At 45.2% G+C, this 26,867-nt stretch overlaps 1 protein-coding gene across 1 annotated transcript in view; it reads left to right on the top strand.

Moving 5' to 3' along the window:
* Nucleotides 1–26,867, top strand: part of ZFYVE9 (zinc finger FYVE-type containing 9) — a 66,513-nt gene that overhangs the window by 24,739 nt on the left and 14,907 nt on the right. The window contains exons 4-10 of the mRNA XM_066597596.1: nt 865–964; nt 1,890–2,066; nt 11,407–11,570; nt 12,415–12,526; nt 14,363–14,485; nt 16,789–16,944; nt 18,279–18,503. Coding sequence (XP_066453693.1) covers nt 865–964; nt 1,890–2,066; nt 11,407–11,570; nt 12,415–12,526; nt 14,363–14,485; nt 16,789–16,944; nt 18,279–18,503 — 1,057 coding nt within the window. The remainder of the gene's footprint in view (nt 1–864; nt 965–1,889; nt 2,067–11,406; nt 11,571–12,414; nt 12,527–14,362; nt 14,486–16,788; nt 16,945–18,278; nt 18,504–26,867) is intronic.

Genomic DNA, 26,867 nt, shown 5'->3' with positions numbered 1-26,867 from the left:
GCATCTATGGTCTGCAGCCTCCCCATATGATGCAATGTAATCGGATTAGGATAACCGTGATGAATCATGTAGAGGTGTATAAATATATTATGTGGCTAATCAGATGCGTAATACATGTATTGTTCCCTTGGTGAAAGTCTGTTTTAGCGCATGTCTTTGTTCACTCCTTACTTACACTGTATCGAGACTTTACTAGAGACCCCGGCCCTTTCACGATTGGCACTTTCCTATATAGAAATTAGACCCGCAACCCCGAAGTGCAGCATAACATCAAGTGACTAGTTTTCCGTGGATGGATTTCAGTGTCAATCCACATCCAACGAAGCCTGGTTGACGCTAGACTAGCGGGGCTGGGATCTCGCTGGGGTTTTCTCATGAGCAGTGTGTAGAGGATACAGAAAATGGTGATCCAGGGAAAACCTCTAGCGAAAGGGGATGCTGTGGTGCATACAACGCGTTTATGAAAGGGGTCAGAGGAGGATGTCAGGAATCGTTCTCTTAAATAGGCAGTGCGCAGTCAAGCAAATTGCAACCGAATAAAGTGCTGGTGCTCCAACTAATTGGTCAGCGCACATCTCCTCGTTGCTCGGCACAGAGTAAATGAAGGGCTTCCATCGTCACAGATAAACGCAGCTTTGTGTGGCATGTGATGCTTTTACCCGGCCTGGACTTGAGCTTGTTGTGAGGGTTTGCTGATGGCATTGGGTAGGATGTCCCAAGGACAGAAGACGCCCATGGATAGAGGAGCAATCTGAAGGAGTATGCCTATTCTCATCTTGCTGTGGGCATAGTGCCAGGCTCTCCGTGTTGGCGTTGCACATGTATTCCTAGATAGGCGCATTAACTACTTTCCTCTTTTCTCAGGTCTTCTGTGCCGCCTGCTGCAGCCTCAAATGTAAACTACTGTATATGGATAAGAAGGAGGCTCGCGTGTGTGTGATCTGCCATTCTGTCCTCATCAATGGTATGTGATGGCTTCACCTGCATTCGTGGGTTTGGGCAGCGTTTCTTAATACATTAAGGGCTCATTCACACGACCGTGTTTTCATCGCGCATTACGCACGCGATGCACGGTTGCATGATGCACAGTGAACGGAGTCAATAAGAGTATATGGGTTTTCATTTAACCCTTCACAGTAGCATGTAGATACGTGCATGGAATAGAACGCAACATGCTTTATTTCACCGCGTATCTCACCCTATTCCTTTTTATATGTAGCATATGCAACGCCGTCCATACTCAATACATTGCTTGTGGGCGATGTTGCACACGCAACATTTGCGTGTCAGAATTGCGAGTTTGCGAATGCAAAACATAATGCAGCATGCTTTATTTTTACATACATGTGTGAGCCCATTGTTATCTATGTGTGTGTGTGTGTGTGTGTGTGTGTGTATATATATATATATATATATATATATATATATATATATATATATATATGTATGTATGTATGTATGTATATATATAATATATTAATAATTTCATGCTTTCGGCCATGTGTGAATCAGGCCTTATGCGACCATTTTTTTTTTTTTCATTCTGTGGGTTATGAGATGGAAATTGGACATCCACATTATGCTTTTGCGATATTCGGGTGTCAGCGCCACAGTTGTCTGTCGTTGCAGAGCAGTGATCTCCGTCCTGGGGTTCTCCAACTGTTGCAAAAGTACAACTCCCAGCATGTCCTGACAGCCCGTGGTCAACGGGCCATGCTGGGAGTTGTAGTATTGCGACAGAGGGAGACCAGTGTTGTACAGTCACTGGGTCTGACATGGAAGTTCTTAGCTCCTTCTGTTGCGTAGTCAGGGAGTCGTTGTTCTTGCCCTAAGCAGGTTTTTAGTATTGCCTTATTTCTAATTAATTTTTATTATTTCTTGCGCTTCAGCTCAAGCATGGGAGAACATGATGAGTGCGTCGGTCCAGAGCCCAAACCCCAACAACCCTGCGGAGTACTGCTCTACCATACCCCCAATGCAGCAGGCACAGGCGTCAGGAGCCCTCAGCTCCCCACCTCCTACTGTCATGGTGCCTGTCGGGGTCCTAAAACATCCGGGAACTGAAGGTGAAGGTCTTCGTCAGTCCTAAAACATGCAGCGTAATAAATAAATTGCTTTTTTATGTATTTGATCTGTTTTAAAATGGTCGGCTAAGAGAAATGTACGGCATATTCATAGATCCAAACTTCATGAGGTCTACCTGTTAGGAAAACAGAGTCCTTTGTTCCCAGTGTAGCTGTAGACGCCGGCCGAGGGTCGGAGGAGTAAGTCAAGCAGACGTGCCATACCCCCCATTGTAATCTGTTGCTGAGACCTCTTAGGAGTCAATTCCACCTGTTTGTGGCCAAGGAGGCCCAACCGCTTTTAACCCTTTAGTGACCGGTCTGTTTTACACTTCAACAACCAGGCAATTATTTTTGTTTTTACATTGTTGTGCTCCAATAGGCATAACCCTTTTTTCATTTTTGTCAACCCGGTCATATCATCTTGTTTTTGTAAGACAAGTTTTATCTATATATATATATATATATATATATATATATATATATATATATATATATATACACACACACCTTTTTTTTTTTTTTTTTTTTTTTATGGAGGGGGTGGTAGAAAAAAATCTGCTATTGCTTTTTAGGTTTTATTTTACTGGGTTCACTGTACTGTATGGTAATAAAAAAAAAATATATATATATATTTTTTGTAGGTCGATACAATTATAGCAACGCCGAATTTATGTAGTATTTTAATGTCGTAATATTTTTCTACCATAAAAACCTCTAAATGTTACGGATCTTGCTGATTGCATTTCAAGTCAGGCAGATGAAAAACAGTAATTTTGGCATTTTTAAAATATGCTATCTTTTATTCTTTGGGTCAGTATGATTACGGCAATACTAAATTTATATATATGTTATATGGCACAATAAAAACCCTTTTAATTAAAAAAACCAGAAAACTATTTGTATTTACATCGCTGCTTTCCATGACCCATAGCTTTTACATTTTTTTGTCAAATAAGCTGAGAAGTCATATTTTTTGTGAGACGAGCCGTAGTTTTAATTCGTACTATTTTGTGCTACGTGAGACATTTTGAACGCTTTTTATTGCACTTCTTCGTGAGGCGGATGAATACATATGTTTTTAAAAAATTTTTTTTAATTTTTTTATGCTGTTTACCATATGGGACAATGGCCGGTATTTTTATTGTACGGGTCATTACAACGGTGGCGATGCGTAATATGCTTGTTTCATTTTTTTCCCCATATCAAAAGGGGAAAAGTTTTGTATAGGGTTTTTTTTCTTCCATTTTTGTTTTGTAAACTAACTTTTTTTTGCACTTTTTTGTTTTTGCCTATCACAGTGATTTAAGATGCAATCATTCTATTGTTGGTACGCTATCACGTAGGTTGCACAGCGTAGTGTAGTTTTGAGAAAGCAACAATCGGACCCTGCTGGAGGAAGGATCTTAATAGGCTGGCAGATTTGGAGGCCTTAGTTAGGTTTTCAGCTGCCATGACAGCCCATTTGCACCCCATAATTACATTGTGAGGTATAGAAGGATGACAGGAAGAGCTCCCTCCTCCTGTCACATGCTGTAATTGCATGCAATGTAAGGGGTTAAATGGTTGATAACGGGGGTCTCTCCGCTCCTGTACGCAAGTGTAGGAACCGCATTGCTGTCAGTAGACAGTAGAGCGCTGCCTCCTCTGACAACACAACGGCCTAGCCTAAGGACCCTTAGTGACCACTGCTCAAATGGCTGGTCACTAAGGGGTTAAACCAAGAAGATGACCCCCTGTTCATGTGAACGTTACAAAGCAGGGTCCGCCGTTCGCTGCCACCCTGTAAAGAATGCCTCCTCTCCTGGCCGACGTAGGGCTTGTATTACAAGGATGCCTATTCATCTGAATGGCCAGCATAGATGCAGATCCCACCTCTGGGACCCACAATCCTGGCCTCCAGTCCGGCTGAATGCGGTAACCGGGAATTACAGAAACATCCCCGTGGCGCAACTGCGCTGCTTTCATAACTCCCATAGAGATCAAACAGAGTTAAAAGAAACGACCAAGCACCGCTAGCTACACTGTGTCCATAACGCGGCATATACTAGCCACCACCTACTGCCGAGTCAGGGGGGTGAAACTAGAGATAGACATGGGTCCCACCTCTGGGATCCGTATTTATCATACTTTTTTTTTTTTTAAACTTGTTTTTATTGAATCAGGACAAACTTTGACATTTCAGATGCATTTGCTGTTTTGACTTCACAGATAAAATTGTCGTCCTAATTCACTTTTACATAACATTTTTATATAACTGGGAAAGTTGGGGAGGGGTATGAGGGGTCAGGGAGTCGAAACGAAAGGAAGGGAAGGAAAGGCACTCACAAAAATAAAACAAAACAAGACAAAACAAAAAAAACAAAAAAAAAGGGGGGGGGGATGGGAGAGGAGGGGGGGGGGGTCGGTCTGGCAAGAAGGGACGGGGGGGGGGGGGGGGGGGAGGGGAGAGAACATTTGCATTAAACCAAACTTTTGACCCAATTGGTATTTATACACTTAGTCTTTTGAACTTCGTGCTGGAGATCTTCGAAAGGTATGGAGACCCCGCGCGGCCACGGCACGACCAGTGATTCACCCTATATTGGTGTGTCCCCCACTGCCGCCTGCTCCTGGAACCAATAGGTGTGGTGAAAGCAATTTTTTAGTTTTTCTTTTACTCTCTGTGGCATTAATTGGATGAAACTTCCCCATGTTTCGAAGAAAGTTTGTACCATTTTCTCCTTGAATAATGAAGTTTCCGCCCAGTCCATTTGAAATAGGAATGCGAGTTTTTCCAGGAACAGTCTGAATGGGGGGCCTGTTGGTTGCACCCAGGTCTGCAAGATGGCTTTTAGGCCTGCTGCTGCTATGAAATGTAGTAACTTTCTTACTCCCCTTGCACAATGATATGTCTTGGGGTCTAAATATCCAAATATTGCCCACGCTGGTTCTTGTGGGCAGAAGTTTGTCAGGTGTGTTGTAGTGTATTCGCATATTCGGGACCAGAAGTTTTTTATCAGTGGGCATGTCCACAGGCTGTGGTATAGATTAGTGTTTGGTTCCCGGCATTTGAAGCAGTTTGGGGTGTCGTAAATTCCCATGTAAAATCCCTTAATTGGGGTGAGGTATGATCTATGGACTATCTGTAGTCTCATCTCCAAAAACCTGGCTGATGGCAGGCATTTGTGGGCTGACACTAGGGATTCCTTAATTAATGTAGGTGTGAGGTCTGGGTTGTCCAGAGCCCATTTCCCAACCCCTGGATCAATGTCCTCTTCTTCCCTCATGTTCCTTATTGCTCTGTATATTTTTGATATCATTCCCCGTGCTCCCGTTTTCTTGGAGATCCAAGTGTTTCCTGCCTGTGTCCAGTCATGTTCCTGGAACTGCGGTGTAAGACCTGTGATGTAGTGTCTGACCTGTAAGTATGAGAACAGTGGAATAGGGATTTCGGGGTATTTTTGTTTTATTTCTGCATGAGTTAGGATTCTTCTTTCCTTTTTGTGCAGTAATTTATCTATTGAGTCCAACCCGTGCGCCTTCCATTCAAAAAAGATGTTGTGGGGTTTTCCGTCCTGAAAATTGGGGTTATTTATGAATGTCAAGTGTGGGGATATGTGTGGTGACGTTTGACTGTCTCTACGTAGTTTGTTCCATGCTTTCCACGCTGCTAATATCAGGGGGTTATGTTTAATTTGCTTTGGCAGTTCTGTGTATGGTTGGTGGAGTATATTTTGTAATTGTGTTGGCTTAGCCATTGTTTGTTCGAGTGTCATGTTTGTAAAGTGCGACTTGGAATAAATCCAGTCATGGATAAATCTCGCTTGTGCTGCTAGGTTATAGTCCCTTATATTTGGTAGGTTGGTGCCGCCGTTGTCCTTATGTTTATGTAGGGTTTTAAGGGCAATGCGTGGTCTTCCCCCTCCCCAGATAAATTTTCTATATAGGTAGTTGATCTTCTTTATGTCTTTCAATTTTAGAAATATGGGGAGTGAATGCAGGATATATAGTAATCGCGGGAATTCTACCATTTTTAAGAGGTTGATTCTCCCCAGAAAGGAGACCGTGAAGTTCTTCCATACATTTAGGGTCGTTTCTAGTTTTTTGACATATGGTTCAATATTTGTGTTGTAGAGTGCAGAAGGGTTTTTTGTGAGTTGAATCCCTAAATATTGTATGGAATGTTTTTCCCATTTGAATGGGTGTTGGTTTGCCCATGTGGGTTTCGCTGGTCCTCTAAGTAGCAATGCTTCTGTTTTGTCCAGGTTCAGGGTGTAGCCTGAGAGTTTGCCTATTCTTTCTATTTCCCGTAATAGGGGTGATAGTGTTTCCCTAGGGTTGTTGACTATGAGTAAGAGGTCGTCGGCAAATGCTTCTACCTTTATCCTCGTTTCTCCGTAGCACGCCCCTGTGTAAAGCGTGGTGTGTGTTAGGAATCTGAGTAGCGGGTCAATTGATATGTTAAACAGTAATGGTGAAAGGGGGCAGCCCTGTCGAGCTCCTCTGAAAAGGTCGATGTGGGGGGTATTGTGGCCATTGACTGTGAGGATTGTGGTGGCGTTTGTTTGTGTTGTGTTAATATAGTTTGCAAAAGTCTGTCCAAACCCTCTTTTTTTCAGCAGTACGTTTAGGAATGGCCAGGCCATTTTGTCAAAAGCTTTCTCAGCGTCTAGGCTGAGGAGCATTGTTATGGGGTTTTCAGGGTTTTGTGCTGCCACAGTTGCCGCTATGGCGGCCCTGATGTTTTTTAGGGCACTACGTCCTTGCGTGAAGCCTTTTTGCGATGTATCTAGTATGGACGGTAGGATGGTTTGAAGTCTGTCTGCTAGTATTTTGGATAAGAATTTATAGTCGCAGTTTAGTAGTGCGATCGGTCTGTATGATCGCGGGTCGGTCGGGTCTTTATTTTGTTTGGGGAGTAGAATTGTTCTGGAAGTGCCAAAGTCCTCTATTTGGGTATCTTCCATGTATATTGCATTGTATAGTTGGGTCAGCACTGGTACTATGTCTGTTGTTAGTATTTTATAATATTCTGTTGTGAGACCATCCGGTCCCGGCGTCTTTCCCCCTGCTGCCGCTGCAATTACGTCCCGAACCTCCTCCTCTCGTATGTCTGCATTCAGTACTGTTTTTTGTTCCTCTGTGAGTCTCGGCAAGCTCATAGTTTCTAGAAAATTGTGGATGTCCTGTATGTTTGCTGGTTCTGCCCGGTATAGGTTTTCAAAATATTCGTATAGTGTTTGGGTTATCTCTTCCTGTTTTGTCATCAGGGTATTATCGTTGGTGCCCCTCAGGGTTAATATTGGTTTATGTGGCTGTCTTTGTTTGGTTAGGTTTGCCAACAGTCGCCCCGTCTTGTTGCCCCACCTATAAAATTTATTTTTTGTTAGTTGTGTTTGCCAATGTGCATGTGTGTGTACGAATTCATTTAGCAGGTGTTTTGCTGTGAGGAATATTTGATATGAGTTATCGTCTTGAGCGTCTATGTGTTCTTTTTGTGTTGTCAAGAGAGAGCTGTGTAAGGCCTCGAATTCTGTTTGGAATTTTTTCCTTTTGTGGGACACGTAGCTTATGATGTGACCTCTCATCACTGCCTTCGAGGCCTGCCAGAAGAGTGCTATGTTGTCTATGTGTTCGCTGTTGTCGTCTGCGTAGTTATTCCAGTGTAGTTTTATGTATTCTCTAAAGTCTTCCGATTCCCGTAGGTAGGAGGGGAAGCGCCACAGCCGTGACAGCCTCCGAGAGGGGACCAGTTGTAACGTTGTTGCGATCGGTGCGTGATCGCTTAGTGATATCGGATGGATTATAGATTGCCGGTGGCAATCAAATATTTTGTTCGATATTAGGAAAAAGTCTATCCGAGAAAACGAGTGATGGGCGTTGGAGCAGCATGTATATTCTCTGCTGGTTGGGTTTGAAAGTCGCCACGGGTCGCACACGTGAAGTTGGTCTATTAGTGTGATTAGCGCTTGTGTGGTTGGGGTTGGTTGGGTGGAAGGTCCTGTTCTGTCAAGTGAGTCGTCTTGTATGCCATTAAAGTCTCCCCCCAGGATTATGTGGTCGTTTAGGTAGGGTTGTAGCTGTTCAGTTAATGTTGCATAGAATTTTGGTTGGTCTGTATTGGGGGCGTATATGTTCACCAGGCAATATGTTTGTGAGTCTATGCTGACCCTCAGCACCAGGAATCTCCCTTGTGGGTCTGCTATGGTTTGTATCATCGTGTGGGGTATGTTTTTCCTTATTAGGATGGCTACTCCTCGTGATGCTGATGTATGTGAGGCTGTGTAACATGTTTCTATCCACGGTGCTCTCAGCTCGCCCCTTCCCCCCTTTTTCCAATGTGTTTCCTGCAGGAATACAATGTCTGGTTTGTGTCTCTTCAAGTGTGTTAGTACTTTTTTTCGCTTAATAGGTGTGTTAAGACCATCTACATTCCAGGATAGAATTTGTAGTGTTTTGGGTGTGTGGTATTCTGTAGTCTCTGGGTCTATAGGCATGTTAATGTTTGTGTTTTGGTCATATTTACCGTTGTGAGTGCCTTTCTGTCGTCGCGTCCCCCGGTCCCAGCGAGCCGTGGGTGCAACTGAATAGTGGTCGTGCCGTGTCGGCGGGGCCCTTCGATCTCCCTGTTGGGTTCCCTCCTAGAATTCAAATGGGTCATAGTGAAAAACATAGAAAAACTTATATAAACATAAAACATGTATGCAGTCTTTTCTTTTGCATTAGTGCTGCCACATCCGCATTATTTGGATCAGGGTCGTGTTGGGGGATCAGGGACCCAGTTCCCTTTTTCTTTCTGTCTCATCCTCGTCCGTCTTCTTCTTCCAGTTGTAGGTGTCTCCTTGCGTCTTCCGGATTGTTAAATATCAGAGTTCTATTGCCTTCTTGAACCCGAAGTTTTGCGGGATACAGCAGTTGGAAACGTGTGTTTTGTTCGTGTAGGGCTTGACAAATTGGGGTGAATAATTTGCGTTTTTGAGAAACTGCAGCTGAGAAGTCCTGAAATATGAGAATTTTCATTCCTTGAATTATCAGTTCTTTTCGTCGTCTGTAGGCCTGTATAACCTCCTCTTTCGTTGCCCAATGCATGTATTTGGCTATTACTGGTCGTGGTCGGGTTCTGTTGTTGCGTCCGTCTCCTGGTGGGCCAACTCTGTGGGCCCTTTCAATTATTAAGGGGTCATTTGGCATGTTGAGTTGGAGGGCTTGTGGTAGGTCTGTGGTTAGATATGTTAAGAGTTGGGCGTTGGTTACCGATTCCGGGATTCCCACAAAGCGCAGATTATTGCGTCGATGTCTGTTCTCTAGGTCGTCTATTTTTTCCCGGAGTGCTTCGGTTTCCAATCGGTTTCTTTGTAGTGCGGCTTCTAAGGTGGCTATGGATTGGTCTGTGTTTTGGGACTTTGCTTCCAACTCTGTCAGTCTTTGGGTATTGTCCGTAATTTGCGATAGAGCTGAGTTTATAGATTTGTGCAGTGTCTCTAGTCTGTTGTCAAATAATGGTAGTAATATTTTTGAGACCTCTTGTGCCACCATTGTGGCCTGTGTCATTTCTGCACTGTTATCCATCGGTGATGCAGTGGTTTGTGGAGGTGGAGTTTCAGGGTTTTGGTCCGAGGTTGTTGTAGCTCGGGGTGAGGCGTTTCTTGGGGAGGGTATGGGTTGTTGAGTGTTCTTGCTCTCTTTTTCTTTTGTATTTTTTGTCGGTCTGTTTTTCTGCTTTCCCCCTGTGTTTGATTTGTCTGTATCTATCTGGCGTGCTGCTCGCGTTGTAGTGTTTGAATTGCGTTCGTTTAGATATTTGTCCATATTTCGGTTTTCAGTTCTGGTGAGTATGCAGACTTTGTGTACAAGGAGCTGCTATTTCCCTGTGTCCAAATTCGCTTTTGTTGTGTTGCTGATTTTTTCGGTGCGGATGCGGCTTCTCGTTTAGTTATTATTCTTGCATTTTTGTTTGAGTGGTTCTATTGAGTTTTTCTGGTGGATTTTGTTCTTATGTTTACTTCTGTCTCCTTTCTCGCCTCCACTCTATTCTGCAAGGTTGGGGGGTCTCTGTTTTGCAGGTGTTTTTCTCCTCCAGTTCGTTTTCTTCCCCTTTTCTGCCTCCCCCCCCCCCCCTCTTGGGGTACTCTCCTTTTCTTTAGGTGTGCTACCCTTCTGTGTTCCTCCTTGCTTTTTCTCCCCCTCCCCTCAGGCCTTGTTTATGTCTTTGTTGTTTTCTTGGGGCACTGCCCAGGGCCACGGCCGGGTGGGGTTTGTTTACTGTTCGTGCGGGGGCTTTTATATGGCTTTTGTTTTCCCCTTACTGTTTTTCCTGTGGCCTGTTTCTAGGGTGGTGTGTGGGTGGGGGCTACCCAGTATTCTGTGGGGGGGTTCTATGTCCTTCCCTTTACTTGCTGGTTCGCTGATGCAACCTTCAGGGCCCCGTGCCGCAGCCCCTGGGTCTCGTCGGGTCGCGGCCCACCGATAGCCCCCTCCCCGTCGGGGCTGATGATTCGGGCGCCGCCGGGCCGCGGCGCGCTTTAATCAGAGAGGCCGGTCTTCCAAGCGCCGCTCCTGCGGCCTCCGTAGTGGGCGGGGCTTATCGCGGGTGTCGCAGCCAGGAATTTAGGCCGCGGCTTCTGGTGCTGCTAGGCCGCGGCGCTCCGGCCGCTCCGCGGGTGACCGCAGCGCTCCGGAGAGACTCCCCGGGTCGCCCGGATACCTTAGGGGGTTCCACCCCTCGCGCCGCTCTGCTTGCCGGTTGTCGCGGCCGGGGGGCCGGATCGCGGCTCCCGCCTCCGTTTGGCCTCCGCTTCTCCGCCCTCACCCGGTAGGCTTGTGGTTCCCAGCGGGTCTTCCGGGCTCCCCCTGGGGTCCCTCTCGATCCTCTCCGACCGGGGGATTTTATCATACTTTAATGGCATATCACGTGGGAATACCCTATTTAAAGTTTATTGCATAGTCATACAATAAGCCTATCAGAACTCCCCTTTGAGTTTACGTGTTCGGATGCATAATGTTAGTCGCATGAAATAAATATGTATTGCATTGGCCTTTCTTTCCTTCTCGCTCAGTGATTTCTGCCTCCCTTTCTAGGTGTGTCACTTGGACTTCCTGTGAATTCCATTCATTCCCCCAGAGGCGCCTCCACATTTTCGTCTATTGTTTGCTTGTATTTCCATCAGAACCAACCTTAACATTCCTTTAACATACCACATTGTCATCAGTGTTTAGTAGCTTAATATACGTCTCCTTTAAAGCAAGATTTGCGCAAATGCATTCAATTAGTTCTCTCTAAAATCATGCAGAATATAAAAAATAATACCAAACGCAAATCTTCACACGATAACTAAAGAAACGAGTGTTTTATGTTTTATAGGCTCACAGTCCAGAGAGCAGAGGCGAGTCTGGTTTGCGGATGGCATTTTACCCAACGGCGAAGCTGCTGATGCCGGAAAAGTGAACGCAGCTCCTGCAGCCGGAAACCTGACCGTATCGCATGACACTAACAAATCCTCCCCGAGCAACTCCCCATCGTCGGAGGTGAGGAAGCTGTAGGCAAAAATACTCTAGGAAGCGTTGTGGGAGGTGATGTAGGCAAAATCACTGGACATCGCAAAACATGGCCGCTTTGGCCACCTGCACACGAGTTGCATTGTTTAACCCAGAGCGGGTGTCCGCCTCGGGATTCCACAGCGAATGCCGCCCATAGTGTGCAATGGAAAAACTATTTTTTTTTCTTTCCTGCGCACGAGCGAAAATCAATAGCGATTTTCCGCTCGTAGAGGAAAAATCGCAGTATGCTCTATTTTTAGACGGATTCTGTGCGGACAGCTTCTATTGAAGTCAGTCAAAGCCATCCGACCCGCGGCTCTTCTGTAATCCTCATCACAGAAAAGTCGCAAAATCCGTATCATCGACTAATGATGGGGTGGAAAAATGAGTACTGCACATGTGCGCCGGCCGAACCCTCCTACAGATTAAGAAGGTTCCGGATAGGTACAGGGTCGGATTCCGGTGCGGAATCTGACCCTATTGTGCGCAGACGGCCGCAGTCCGTAAATGGACGGCCTCCATTAATGTCATTAATTTTGCGAATGGGCTACGGGTACCTGCGTCATCGCCAAGCGATGGTGCGAAAAGTATACGAACAAAGCAAAAAAAAAAACTGAACAAACCTGTACTGCGCATGACCCGCGGTCATCCACAGTGCAGTTAAGCGAGGTACACAGGGTCCCCGGCTGGGCTCACAGCCAGGATCTGCTACAGGCCTCCTGTATGCGGAGTCCGCTCCGTTCGTGTGAGCCCGGCCTTACAGTTGTATGATTTGATTTCTCTAAGTATTCTTATTTTTCTCCTCTTCTCCATCTTTGTTTTTGTTTTGTAGACTGAGAACACATCTGGATTCTGCGGCAGTATAACTCAGGTCGGCAGTGCAATGAACCTCATACCGGAGGATGGACTTCCCCCTATCCTCATCTCCACTGGTGTCAAAGGAGGTAATTTTTTTATTTATTTATTTATTTAATGATTGCCTTCTTTATTACAAGCGGTTATCGGGATCGTTATATCATTGACTCAGCTTCATGGAATACACCAATACGGATTACCTGCACATTCATGTAATGGGATTAGTTGTAGGATTGGCGGCAGGAAAAGGGGAAATGTTTCCTCAAAATGGATTTTGGTAGATTGTCATTTTTTGGTAATTGGCTGCAAGTAAAGTTTGTGAGCGCCTTTTACTACAGAACAAGAGTGAAGCATTTGCCTTCAGCACCAAATCAGGTTGCAGCTCTTGCTTTTTAGAGGTCCTTATGAAAACTAAAAAGCGTAACTGATTAGTTGCGGTTCGTAAGTGCTGCAATTATTTTTGGCCTGTTTTTGATTAACCATTTGTTATTTTAACTCCTTAATGACCCCGGTATGCCTTTTTTATGGCAGTCATTAATGGGCCTTATTATAAAGCAGTTAATCATGGTATTGTAGAATCATGGCTGCCTGGGAGATTTTGCAACTGTGGGTTGGGTGGCCAGGCGCTCACAAGAGAAGAGGGGAACGTCGCATAAGCCTTAGGCTTCATGTCCACCAGGAAATTCGGGCCTGCGCGGATTCTCCATGCAGAATCTCGCAGCAGGTCCCTCCTTTCCCGTGGACATGAGGCCTGAAAATAAGAATAACTCACCTGTCCGGACGCTGCGGATCTGCCCTCCGTCGCGGCTGGATCTTCTTTCTTTGGCCCTGTGATGTGCTCGGCACGCTGGCAGCGTGCCGCGCGCATGCGCTGTGCACTTCTGCTTTTAGGAACTCCTGCTCTACCACACTCCCGCGCGGGAGAGCAGGAGTTCAGCTGCGGATGTGCCGCGGATATGGACAGCTTCCATAGGCTTCAATGGAAGCCTGCGGGAGCTGTCCGTGCTGGAAACCCGCAGAAAATGGAGCATGCTGCGGGCGATTTCCCGCCCGTACGATCCGCGCAGCAGGTAAAAAGGACATCCGCAGGTATTTACTTACCTGCAGGTGTCCAATGCATCCCTATGGGCGCGGATCACGTGTGCGGGACACCCCCCACGGATTTTGAAATTAAAATTACCTAGTGGACATAAGGCCTTAGTAGGCCTCATGCACACGGCAGGTCGGGATTCTGCCTATGGAATCTGTCTCTGACCGTGGCGGGTGACCCTACGTACCTGTGTGTGCCGGTGGCAGCATCCGCGCGGACCTCTCTTTTTTTCCAGACGTGCAGTACAGACTTTTTTTTTAAACGCCTGCTTTTCCCGCGGAATCTGTGAAATGTCAATTGTGGACAGGGCGCGGGTCAGCTGGCTTCCGTTGACTGCAATGGACGTCGTCCGTGCGGGAACTGCAGGAAAATGGAGCACGCTGCGATTTTTCATCTCCGAGTAGAAACCGCAATTGTGCATTTAGAATCTTTTCTGCATAGCATGCTATGGAGGGTTATTGCTGCGGAATCTGAAGGCGGACGCCTGCTCCAGATTCCGCAGCAAAAATCCACCCATGTGCATTGGTTCATATACATGCCCTCCCTGCCATTCCCCCATGTCGGCAACTGAAAGTCGCTGCTGTAGTGCACCGAGCTGCATGCTAAGTAGCGTTCCCTTTCTAAGATTAGAATGAGAGGACTACTTAGCGCGCCTCTCAATGCACTTCGGCGGCGGGTGGAAGCGATGACACCAAGGGAATGGCTGGGAAGGTAAGTATAAAACTTACTTCTCTTGACTCAGCTACTTTGAGCCCATAAGCTTATATGATGCGTAACCCAAAAGTGCTTTTGGTTGGATAATCCTAGTGAAATGGCCATTTTTTTTCCCCCTTAGATTATGCAGTGGAAGAACGTCCCTCCCAGATGTCAGTCATGCAACAACTGGAAGATGGTGGACCAGATCCCCTCGTGTTTGTCCTGAATGCAAATCTTTTGGCAATGGTGAAGATTGTGAATTGTACGTCATGTTGTTGAGTCTGAAGTGTTTATGTAGAGGGAGGCAGCAACAAACAACTGCGACTCCAAATTAGTTCCAGATCCACATTAATCTAATACAGATAATTTGTAATATTGTATATTTTCCAAATTTACTACCAGACCCCCTTTTAAATTGATTTAAGAATCCTGATATCCTGTAGCAGAGTGCGCCATCACGAAACCCTTATCTGTTTAGACATAGTAAATTCCCCTCTGTGATATTTGTGAAACCCTGTATAACCGATCTCTACAACTCTGCCAAGGAAAATCGGTGTTAGAAATCTCATGGGTAACTACAGATTTTTAAGGCGGAGTTCTGACTTGATGTTGCATCTGCATCAAATAAACGTTGTATCACGGATTTCTGCAACGTGACTTTAATATCTCTGTTGGAATGGATTCCCATTGAAAACAATGAGACGTGAATTTCATGCAAAATTTGATGTGGATTCAAAAGTTCTGCACCAAAATCTGCATAAAAATACTTTGTGAGAACAAGGCTTTAGAACAAGGTACTTTCACACAGTAGAGATAGTCGTTCAGTGACTGAGGCGGTGGGGATCTCTTCTGGCCGCCTGCCTCCATTTACACTGAACAGGTGGTCATTCAGAGTGAGAAGTTGCTCATAAATTGCTGCGTTTCAGTGAGCTGAAATGAAGCGACTAACGAGTGATTTCTTGTTCGGTACCTAGTCGGGTCCAGCTTTTGCACGGGACATCTATCGGTCAAAATTGCTTGTTTTGAGTGATTTTTGGCTGATAGTTGGCCCATGTAAAAGTACCCATAGACCTCTATATTGGACTTTTGATATCTTTGTTCACCATAATTAAAATGGTCATTGGTTTGGGGGTATTAAACTGCCAGCAAGATGCTATTCCATTTGTAAACACAGTCAGTGACCTGTTCCTCTTGCAGTCTCTGCGACCTGTTCCTCTTGCAGTCTCTGCGACCTGTTCCTCTTGCAGTCTCTGCGACCTGTTCCTCTTGCAGTCTCTGCGACCTGTTCCTCTTGCAGTCTCTGCGACCTGTTCCTCTTGCAGTCTCTGCGACCTGTTCCTCTTGCAGTCTCTGCGACCTGCATCCCCCAAAAACTTAATTTCATAATTGTGGACCACATATGCAAATTATTTAGTGTCATCTGCATGGGCACTATTACTTCCTGAATCACATTTCTTTCCCCTCACAGTCCAGCCTGATTATCACTTCCCCCGGCTCCTGACATCAGTGTCCTTCTCTTGTAATCCCACGCTTTCTTCATCGGCCGCGATCTCACCATCTAGTGTGCTCATGCGGAGTCGGCCAAGGTTTTACACCTCCTCTTCACCCGTGCATCTGCGTATTTGTCAGACCCTGCCGCCAGAAGGATTTTTGTGCTGCATTGCGGTCTTACACTGTGGATTTACACAGAGGACTTGTCATTTGTGAGCCTCGTCTTTACAAAGGAGAAGGTAATGGCGTCCGTTTCTGGCATGCGGTGAAGTCGAGGTGTGTACTCCTTGGCTTATTGCTTATGATTGCCCTAGACACAGAGATCATAGCTGATAGAAAATGTGCGGGATTACAAAGAGGATCGGGCTGACGTGGGGAGCAAGCGGAGGTGACAATCAGGCCGGACTGGAAGGGGAAAGAGCGGTGACTTGGGAAGTGATGGTGCCCGCTCAGATAACTCGAAATAAACTATTATACATGGACTGCAATTATAATAGTACATTTTTGGGGTGATACAGAACGCAGTGGATTTAACAAGAACAAGTCACTGATTGTGTTTACAAGTGGAATAGCACCTTGCAGCCAGTTTAATACCCACAATACTGGTGACCTGTTCTCTGTAAGTTTCCCCCTAAGCCATAGTTTCTCCAAATACTTAGATTTGATTTACCCTTTTAATGCTATATTCCACCTGTTCCCTACTTTGGTTGTTCATCTTCTCCTCTTCTATGTCTTTCTGCCACCTAAAACACAATACTATGTGTCTGACAGATGATTTCTATAGGGTAAAACTAAGTTTTGATTATCTGCATCTAGACTTTTGTTGAGTCCCATGACTTTGTTTGCCCCTGCCTGGCACTGGTTGCAAAATTTATTTTGCCATTCTCTGTTAATGCCATATATTTTTCCATATCTGTTTTTGACCTAATGTTTGATGAAATTATCTATTAATAATAAACAAGTCAAACTTTATTAGGAAATCTGATGAATCTGCAGTAAGTCGCTCATCCCTCTGTCATAGGTAGCCGGTTCAGTGCAGGTTCACTTAGTGCCGCCTGTGTTTGCTTCCCGCAGATGTGAACAGGAAGTGTTGGTGCTTCACCACTAAAGGAATGCATGCCATGGGCCAAGCCGAGCTCGTCATCCTCCTGCAGTGTCTGCCTGACGAGAAATGCCTGCCCAGGGATGTGTTCTGTCACTTTGTGGAAATTTACCGGGAAGCATTAGCAGGTAGGTGAGATGATCTGTGAGGAAAGGGTACTGTTATAATTCTCGACGACTGGTGAAAAGTGTGTGACGTGTGCTGTGGGGAGTGTTTATTAGAGGAGTGGTTATTTCCTTAGTAATTTAGTAATGTATACTTTAGTAACATATATAAGAACACACATATGCGAATGGACACATCCAATTTCAGTGGAAGCCCTGAAGGACGGGGCCGTGTTGCATGCCACTTCATCAGCAGCCATTTATAAAATGGGAGTACCAGGGCTTTTGGGGGAGAATAGGTCTTACCTATGAAGAAAGTGTCACGGAACGTCTGAACAATGTATGTTAGTAATTTAGCAATATCTGCATTACTCACTCTCCTGTACTGATTATATATGAAGTGGCCAACCCCTGTAAGTTCATTCTATAAAAAGTTTGCAGTTAAGAGGGTTGTACCAAAATCTAAAGTTATCCCTTATTCGCAGGATAGGGGAAAACTTTACGATTGGTGGGGGTCTGACCACTTGAACCCCCACTAATCCCAAGAACAGCGGTCCCGATGGTCCCCTGAGTAGAGTAGAGCACACGTATGTACACTGCTGCTTAGTTCATTCCAATATCCGTGCCAGAGATTGACAAGAATGAGTACTCGGCAATTTCGGGTGCCGTTGTTAAAATGAATGGAGCAGTGGCATGCACGTCCTCCACGTTATTCATGTGAGGACAATTGGGACCCCTGTTCTTGGAATCGGTGGGTGTCCCAGCGGTTGGACCCCAACAATCCTAAAGTTATGCTCTTGCCAATATGTTAAAGGGGTTGTCTTGTTAGCAGACAACATTTCCTTTATTGGTCTAGCTGTGCTAAAGTAACAAAAGAATCTGTACTTGCGTGTCCTCTGCCCTTCTGATCCAGTGCTGTAGCCCCGCCATGTTCCCGGTGTTGATTATGTAGGATGACGTCACTGACTGCCAGCTGACTGGTGCAGCATCATCATTCTAAACTCCTGGCATCACTGCTCACATCCTGGGTGCCATGGTTAAAGGAGTTCAGAACGATGACGGCCACAGCGGTCAAGTGACATTAGGTGATGTTCTCCTCCACAACAAACGCCCGGACCACGGTGGGGGTGCAGCGCTGGGTCACGAGGGCTGAGGACAGATAAGTACAGCTGCTCTTATTATTTTAGCACATCTGGGTCCATAGAGGAAATATTGTCTGGTAACCAAACAACCCCTTTAAGAAATGATCAACACTCAAGTTTGGACCTATTAAGGCCTACTCTGTTCTTCACCGTACTTCAAGCATTGTTGTCTAAATACTCACAATAGTTTAGCATCTCAATTTGCTTCCATCCTAGGTAACATGATTGGAAACTTGGGGCACTCGTTTGTCAGCCAAAGCTTCCTGGGCAGTAAGGAACATGGCGGATTCCTGTATGTTACACCCACATACCAGTCCCTTCAAGACCTGGTACTTCCGGCACAGCCCTACCTGTTTGGGATCCTCATTCAGAAGTGGGAGACACCATGGGCCAAAGTCTTCCCCATGCGGCTCATGCTTCGTCTGGGAGCGGAGTACCGATGTGAGTGGAGATGCAGCTGCGGGAAAATGTTTAAATATTCTAGAACATTTTCTAATTTTCCACTACTGATCTGCTGAAAACATTTGACATCGCAGAATCAGTTCTTCCTATGACTTTTAATGGAAATGGGGCCATGCAATCTCCAAACCTTGTACAAATGCATTTAGTTGTATATCTGAAAATGCCTTTCCCTTATGTAGTAGTCCGTGTGAATGTGGTCCGCCCTGCTTCACACTCCTGAGAGGAGATTCAGAGTTTGGAACTCCTTTTATCAGCTTATCTAGTTTTAACCCCATTAAGGACCAGAGTGTTTCGGTCCTGAAGGAACAAACTAGAGATGAGCGAGCATACTCGTCCGAGCTTGATACTCGTTCGAGTATTAGGGTGTTCGAGATGCTCGTTACTCGTAACGAGTACCACGCGGTGTTCGGGTTACTTTCATTTTCTTCCCTGAGAAATTTGCGCACTTTTCTGGCCAATAGAAAGACAGGGAAGGCATTACAACTTCCCCCTGCAACGTTCAAGCCCTATACCACCCCCCTGCAGTGAGTGGCTGGCGAGATTAGGTGTCACCCGAGTATTAAAATCTGCCCCGCCCGCGGCTCGCCACAGATGCATTCTGACATAGTTCAGGGAAAGTGCTGTTGGTGCTGGAGCTGCTATAGGGAGAGCGTTAGGAGTTATTTTAGGCTTCAAGAACCCCAACGGTCCTTCTTAGGCCATAGTCAGAAATCGCAGATCACACCTATCTGCAATCTGCGATTCCTGTTCTCTTCTCTATATGCGCTCAATGGGGCCGACGGCAGCAGCGCCGACCCCATTGAGAACATATAGAAGACAAATCATTCTTCTCTGCCACAGCTGTAACAGCTGTGGCAGAGAAGAACGATGTTTGCCCATTGAATTCAATGGAGCCGGCAATACAGCAGGTTCCACTGAAAGCAATGGGCTGCCGGCGATCGCGGGATGAATTGTCGGGAAGGGCTTAAATATATAAGCCCTTCCCTGCAATTCATCCAGAAATGTGTTGCAATAAAAATATATACCGGCGTATAAGGCGACGGGGCGTATAAGACGACCCCCCAACTGTCACCTTATACGCCGACAATACAGTGGAGCAAAGAATAAAAATCATTACTCACTTCTCCTGGCGTTCTGCGCCGCTGCTGCAGGCTGTCGCTCCCTCCTGGTTCCCGGCAGAGCATTGCTTTCTCTACGAAGGGCTTTAAATCCCCGCCTCCAGAAACACACGTGCCTTCAGCCAATCACAGCCAATGACAATGATGTCATTGAATGGCTGTGATTGGCTGAAGGCACGTGTGTTTCTGGAGGCGGGGATTTCAACCACTGCGTCCAGAAAGCAATGCTCTGCCGGGGATCAGGAGGGAGCGACAGCCTGCAGCAGCACCGCAGAACGCCGGGGGAAGTGAGTAATGATTTTTATTCTTTGCTCCGCTGTATTGCCGGCGTATAAGGTGACAGTTGGGGGGTCGTCTTATACGCCCCGTCGCCTTATACGCCGGTATATATTTTTATTTTTACACATTTCTGGATGAATTGCAGGGAAGGGCTTATATATTTAAGCCCTTCCCGACAATTCATCCCGCGATCGCCAGCAGCCCTTTGCTTTCAGTGGAACCTGCTGTATTGCCGGCTCCATTGAATTCAGTGGGCAAACATCGTTCTTCTCTGCCACAGCTGTTACAGCTATGGCAGAGGAGAACGATCTTTATGCTGACAGTGGGGGGGGGGGGGGGGGGGCACTCTTGCCGCTATTGTGGCTTAATAGTGGGACCTGTGAACTTGAGATGCAGCCCAACATGTAGCCCCACGCCTGCCCTATCCGTTTCTGTGTCGTTCCCATCACTTTCTTGAATTGCCCAGATTTTCACAAATGAAAACCTTAGCGAGCATCGGCGATATACAAAAATGCTCGGGTCGCTCATTGACTTCAATGGGGTTCGTTACTCGAAACGAACCCTCGAGCATCGCGAAAAGTTCGTCCTGAGTAACGAGCACCCGAGCATTTTGGTGCTCGCTCATCTCTACAACAAACCCTTTTTAGTGATTTTCTGCATTTGGTGATTTTATGGCCTTTATTTATTTATTTATTTATTTATTTATTCATTTATTTATTTTTTTCTTGGGCTACTAAAATTTATTTAATTTTCTTTAATATAGTGCTACTTTTTATTTCCAATAGGTTTTTATTGTGAATCAAGTTTACATTACATGTAATAATCGCATTCATTTGTAGTATAACAAGTCATTATTGAATACATTCTCTTAACATTAGATTCGTTTGCCTAACTTAATCACAGGTATTTAAGATATTATCACTCTAACATAACAAGGGTAGGTGGGGGGGGGAGAGGGTTGGAGGAGGGGGGGGGGGTAACTTGGGTTTTGGAGGTTGTTGGCGCAACCCTATAATTATCTGTTGTCCACATGTTTAGTTTGTTGGTTCCTTTTCGGGATTAGTTCGTCTGCCATGGAATTAGGTTTCTTTTAGTCCCCTCTATCCAAGGTTGCCATGTTTCTTTAAAATTAGAGATTCTGTCTTGTCTCATTGCGTATACCTTTTCAAGTGTGCAATGATCAGATAAGATTTGTGTGAGATTTTGTGCTGTCGGTACTTTTGTAGACTTCCAATTTCTAGTAATCAATAGTTTGGCACATAGCAGCATGTGGGTCGTGAATTTTCTGCAGCGAGGGGGGAGATTCTCCATCTCCAACAACAAGATGGCAGTTTGTGATTTGAGTTTTATTTTGATCCCCCATAATTTGGATGCAATTGTGGAGATTGCGTCCCATAGTGGACGTAGGTGGGTGCATTCCCAAAATATATGTAAAAGGGAGCCTTTTTCATTGCAGCCTCTCCAGCAATGTCCCGGGGTCCCTGGGAATAATTGTGCAAGTCTCAGGGGAGAGTAATACCATCTCGTGAGCGTTTTTTGATGGACTTCTAGTAGCTTGGCGCTTAATGTGCATTTGTGGGCCCAGTTACATGTTTTAATCCAATAGTCTAAACTGTATGAGATTTTTAGGTCTTTTTCCCAATTAAGTATGTGAATTTTTTTCTGTTTATTAGGTTCTTCTGGGGCTTCTCCGTTTAGTATTTCGTACCAGTGTTTTAGTTTGTTCTTTAGTGGTTTCTGTAAGTAGAGTAGGTTGTATAGGTATATAGGCAGTGTTAACGAGAGTTGTTTGTTGGTTGAGAGGAAGCTTTTTATTTGCCTATATTGTAGAAGGTCTAAGTTGGTAAGTTTTATTTCTTTACACAATGTTTCAAAGGGTTTCAGTTTAAAATCGCTATAAATATCTGTCAGTAGCTTAATTCCCGTTTGTTTCCAATTCTTTAGTGATAGGTTGGGAATCGATCGTTCTAGTACATCTATTGGGAGTGGTATTTGTTTCCTCGGGAGGTGGGATTTGGATATTTCCATTATAGTCAACCATGCTTCTAGTGAGGTTTTGATCGTTGGGTTATTTGAGGTTGCTGTGTTTGGGTCAATTGCAGCTGACAGCAGTAAAGTGCGGAGGCTCCCACCTCCGTTTAATTGTTTTTCAATTTCTGGCCAGCTTATGTTATTTTGTGGGGTGCACCAGGCGTTTAGTTGTTGGATTATGGTGGCTCTATAATAGGCTGTGATATTGGGGGCTCCCATTCCTCCTCTTCCTCTGGAGGCAAATAGTATGGAGGCAGCCATTCTGGGTTTCTTCTTGTTCCAGATAAATTTTAGCATTTGGTTTTGCAAGAGTTTTAAATATTTTTGGGGGATAGGCAATATCATGGTTCTGAATATATAAAGGATTTTTGGCAGTACCATCATCTTGTATAGTACCATTCTCCCTAGCCACGAGGGTTCTGTTTTCTCAAACCTATCTAGGTCTTTTTGTAAAGAATTTACTAAGGAGTTTAGGTTGCTTATCGGCATGTTGTTTAGGGGTAATGTAAGTTTAAGTCCTAAGTAAGGGATTTCCTCTGATTCCCACGAGTATGGGAATTCTTCCCTGATGGTCTTTTTTAGTTTTCTTGGTATGTTGATGCCTAATATTTGGGATTTATGGGCATTTATTTTATAGTATGATACTTGTCCGAATTGGTTTATGTTTTTTGTGATTGCTCTGAGGGATGTCAAGGGGTGAGTCATGATCAGTGCGACATCATCCGCGAACAAGCCAATTTTATGTTGGCGGGGTGGGAGCGGGATACCTCTGATTTCCGGGTCCGTTCTGATCTTTTCTGCGAATGGTTCTATCATAAGTACGAATAGTAGGGGGGAGAGGGTGCATCCCTGGCGCGTACCGTCGGTGATGTGAAAACTATTAGACAGGACACCATTGGCCAGTACTTTCGCCGTTGGGGATGAATATAGGGCCTGTATAGCTCCGAATATGTCCCCCTTAAAACCGAATTTTTCTAGTACAGCGAAAGCGTATCCCCAATGGATTCTGTTGAACGCCTTCTCCGCATCCAGGGTTAGGAGCAGAGAAGGCGTTCGCAGCCTCGTCACTGCGGCCAAGAGGTCTATTATCCTCCTTGTGCCGTCCGACGCCTGGCGACCCAGTGTGAGGCCCACCTGGTCGCTGTGTACCAGGCTTGGGATGATTCCCATTAGTCTTTGGGCTAGGTTTTTTGCATAAACCTTCGTATGGCTGTTCAATAAGGAAATTGGCCTGTAATTTGCCGGTGAGGAGTGGTCTTTGTCAGGTTTCGGGATAGTTACTATTGTAGCTTGGAGCATTTCTGTGGGTAATTCTCCAAGTCTCATGGCGTTGTTAAAGGTTTTAGTGAGATTTATGGCCAACTCTTCCCCATATATTTGGTAGTACTCGTTAGAATACCCATCAGGGCCCGGGGCTTTGTTTTTTTTTTTAGGGATTTAATTGTTTTGAGTGTTTCCTGGACGGAGATAGGGGCGTTAAGTGTTTCCAATTGTTTTATGTCCACCCTCGGTAGGTCTATGTCTTTCAAGAATTTCTTAATTTTTTCTTCATTAGGTTTTGTTGTTGAGTCATCGTTTTTTAAATTATATAATTTTGCGTAGAATTTGGAAAACGCCTCCGCTATATCTTTTGGGTTGCTAGTTTTGTGTTCCGAATCTGGTGCTTTGATAAACGGTATTCTGGTTTTAATACGTCTCTGCTTTACTTTGCGGGCCATATAACTACTGAATTTATTATTGTCTGTGTAGTATGCTCTTAGTAGTTTCTCGTGATCTAGCAGTAAATGGTCTCTTATTTGTTGCCTTGTGTTTAACAATTTTTTGTGTATTATTTCCGTCGGGTTTTGTTGTACTTGTTTTTCTAGTTCTTTTATTTGTATGAGGAGGTCATTCAATTTCTTTATCTTTTCTTTTTTGTGGTATGATCTTTGTTTGATCATTATACCTCTAATGACTGACTTGTGCGCGTTCCATAATGTGAACCGGCCCAAGTCAGGGGAGTCGTTGGTCTCAAAATATTCCTGGATAGCAGAGCGGATTTGAGTTTTATAAGGGTCAGCTTTCATTAGGTAGACCTTGTTCCACCATATTTTTGGAACATGTTCTGATTTTGATAGTCCCAGTGACATAAAAATTGGAGCGTGGTCTGACCACGAGGCCGTGCCTATCGAGGCATTTTTTATTCTTGGTAATAAAAAGAAGTTTGTTAAGAACATATCAATTCTGGTGAAGGTTTTATGTCTTGTAGAATAGAAAGTGTATTCTTTCGAATTTGCGTTTATGCATCTAAATGCGTCATATAGCTCTTCTTTTAAGAGCCATGGGGATAACGTAGGGGCGTTTAATCTTCCTCTGCTGTTGGTATCTAGAGTTTTATCAGCGATTATGTTAAAGTCTCCACACAATAAAAGCTGACCCCTTTGACACTTCCCAACTTTCCGCATTATTTTGTTAAGGAATCTTATCTGGGATGCATTCGGTGCATATATATTGACTAATGTCATCAGGAACCCATCAATTTCGCATACTAATATAATAAATCTGCCTCTTTGATCTATGACAGAATTATGCAGTTTGAATTCGATAGTCTTTAATCGCTATGAGGACTCCTGCTTTTTTTTCTCATCGTTAGACATAAGTATCACTGGATAATTAGGGTGAGAGAATTTCGGGTGTTTGTCTTTTACAAAATGAGTCTCTTGTAAACATAGGATATCTACGTGGGCGGCCAGGGCGTCTCCACACAGCTGATCTCTTGTGAGGGGAGTTCAGTCCCCTCACATTAAGGGACATCAATTTTGTATCCATGGTGTAGTGTTTTTACCTTGTTTTGAGTTCGTAGATTCGTTTGTCCTTTTCTGGTTTTTCCATTCGGGTTGTTGATGGGATCTCCCGTTCGGATGTTTTTCCCTGGGATCGTTCCTCATTGTGTGGATCAGTCCAGAGGTCAGGGTGCGCCTCCATTTTGGGGTGGGTGGGGTTGAAGGGAAGAAATAACCTAGATAAATGGGTAAAAACAAACTTGTAAATGTCAGAGCGGCTGTTTCCCTTTTTGGACGTGTGAGCGCCCGCACAGGGTAGCCACTCTTTCTGGTGGGGGGGAAAGTGTCCAGCCATTGTGAGATTCCGGCCTTTCTTATAATGAACTTGAAGAGAGGATTGGGTTCTGGTTATTTGTATTTCAGCCTCCCGGTTCTGAGGCTACTGGGGTGTTTGTGACCTATTCCTGGTCAGCGGTTAGGCGTCTTGTTCCACTCAGTATCCAGGCGTGTTGGGGCGTTTCCCCGTTTTGGTATGAACCCCCAATTAGTTATGAGTTGCTGCCCTTCTTCGGGGTTTTGGATAACGTGGGTTTTGTCGTTTCTCGTTATGATTAGCTTAGGCGGGAAGCCCCACTTGTACAGGATTTTGTTGTCACGCAGGGCTTGTGTGATATCTCTGAATTTCCTTCTGGCCTGTATAGTCATCTGGGAGAGGTCTGTAAATAGTTTAATTTGTTCGTAGGGAGCCGGGAGGGTTGTTTCTTTCCTTAATGTGTATAACATGGCTTCTTTTATATGGAAGAAGTGTATCCTCACAACTACATCTCTTGGGAGGTGGTCAGGCACTGATTTTGGGCGCGGCAGTCTGTGTGCTCTATCAATAATTCTCTCCTCTATGGTTGTGTTTGGGAGGATTTGTTTTATGAGCTTTTGAATGTATTCTTTCAATTCATGTTGGGTTATTGTTTCTGCAATTCCCCTGATTTTCAAGTTATTGCGCCTGTTTCTATCTTCGATGTCTGCTACTTTGTGTTTTAGTGCTTCTAGCTCATCTTCAACATTATAATGTGCCTCGATGAGATCGTTGTGTGAGGATGCAAATTCTGCAAACTTGTTCTCCATGTGATCTACTCTCGCTCCTATTTCTGCTACTGAATTATTTAGAGCTGTTGACACCGATAACAGGTCTTTTTGTAGGGAGCCTCTCAGAGCTAAGATCATCTGCTTGGTAAATAGTTCTGATGCAGCTTGGTTTGAGCAGCTCATGCTCATTATAGGATCATCACTGTTATCTACAGATAGTCCCCGACTTGCGAACATTCGAGTTACGAATTTCGCTAGATGCGAACAATCTGTCCTGCACAGTATGATGTAATGCTCTGGCATTACATCATACTGTGCAGGGAGCGGAGAGGCTTCTATCAAGCCTGATAGAAGCCTGTCCGGTCACATCGTGGTTGCTGGGCAGCCGGGGGTCTTCTGAAAGGCCCTAGGACTGTCTATGTAGAGCGCCTAGCAAGCCGTGCGCTTGATGGGCACTCTGCATAGGCAGCCCTGGGGCCTTTCAGGAGGTCCCCGGCTGCCTAGCAACCACACAGCGTCCCGCGATCTCATCATGGGATGCTGTACGGGCCCCCTGAACGTCGGGTGCAAGCTGTTTCTTACAGCGGGCACCCGGCGGCAGCAGTTCCGACGAGCCGCGCCGCTCGTCAGAACTGTTAACACTTTAAATACCGCTGTCAGAGCGGTATTTAAAGAGTTAACAGTTCCGACAAGCGGCGCAGCTCGTCGGAACTGCTGCCGCCGGGTGCCCGCTGTAAGAACAGCCTGCACCCGACATTGTATGGAGCGGGATCCACCCGCGATCCTGCTCCATACTACCATTTGTTCGACTTGCGAACAAAACGGACTTGCGAACGGGCTCCCGGAACGGAACCTGTTCGCAAGTCGGGGAGCACCTGTATTAGGGTATCTGTTTCCAGGCTTTGAGTGCTTTGTCCCTCTCTCTCCTGGTTACACAGGGGGTTTTGGCTATTAAGGGTTAATATTTCCTGTTGCTGTGGCTCTTGGAGCGCGGGAAGCATGCTTACAGTAGGGGGAGCAGTTGCCCTTTTGTTTAACCCTGCTAGCGCTGCTACTCTGTTTTCAGGGTC

Source organism: Eleutherodactylus coqui, chromosome 3, assembly GCF_035609145.1.
Source record: "Eleutherodactylus coqui strain aEleCoq1 chromosome 3, aEleCoq1.hap1, whole genome shotgun sequence".
Classification (NCBI taxonomy): domain Eukaryota; kingdom Metazoa; phylum Chordata; class Amphibia; order Anura; family Eleutherodactylidae; genus Eleutherodactylus; species Eleutherodactylus coqui.
The sequence above is the reverse complement of the archived record's forward strand: the minus strand, read 5'-3'. Positions and strand labels throughout refer to the sequence as shown.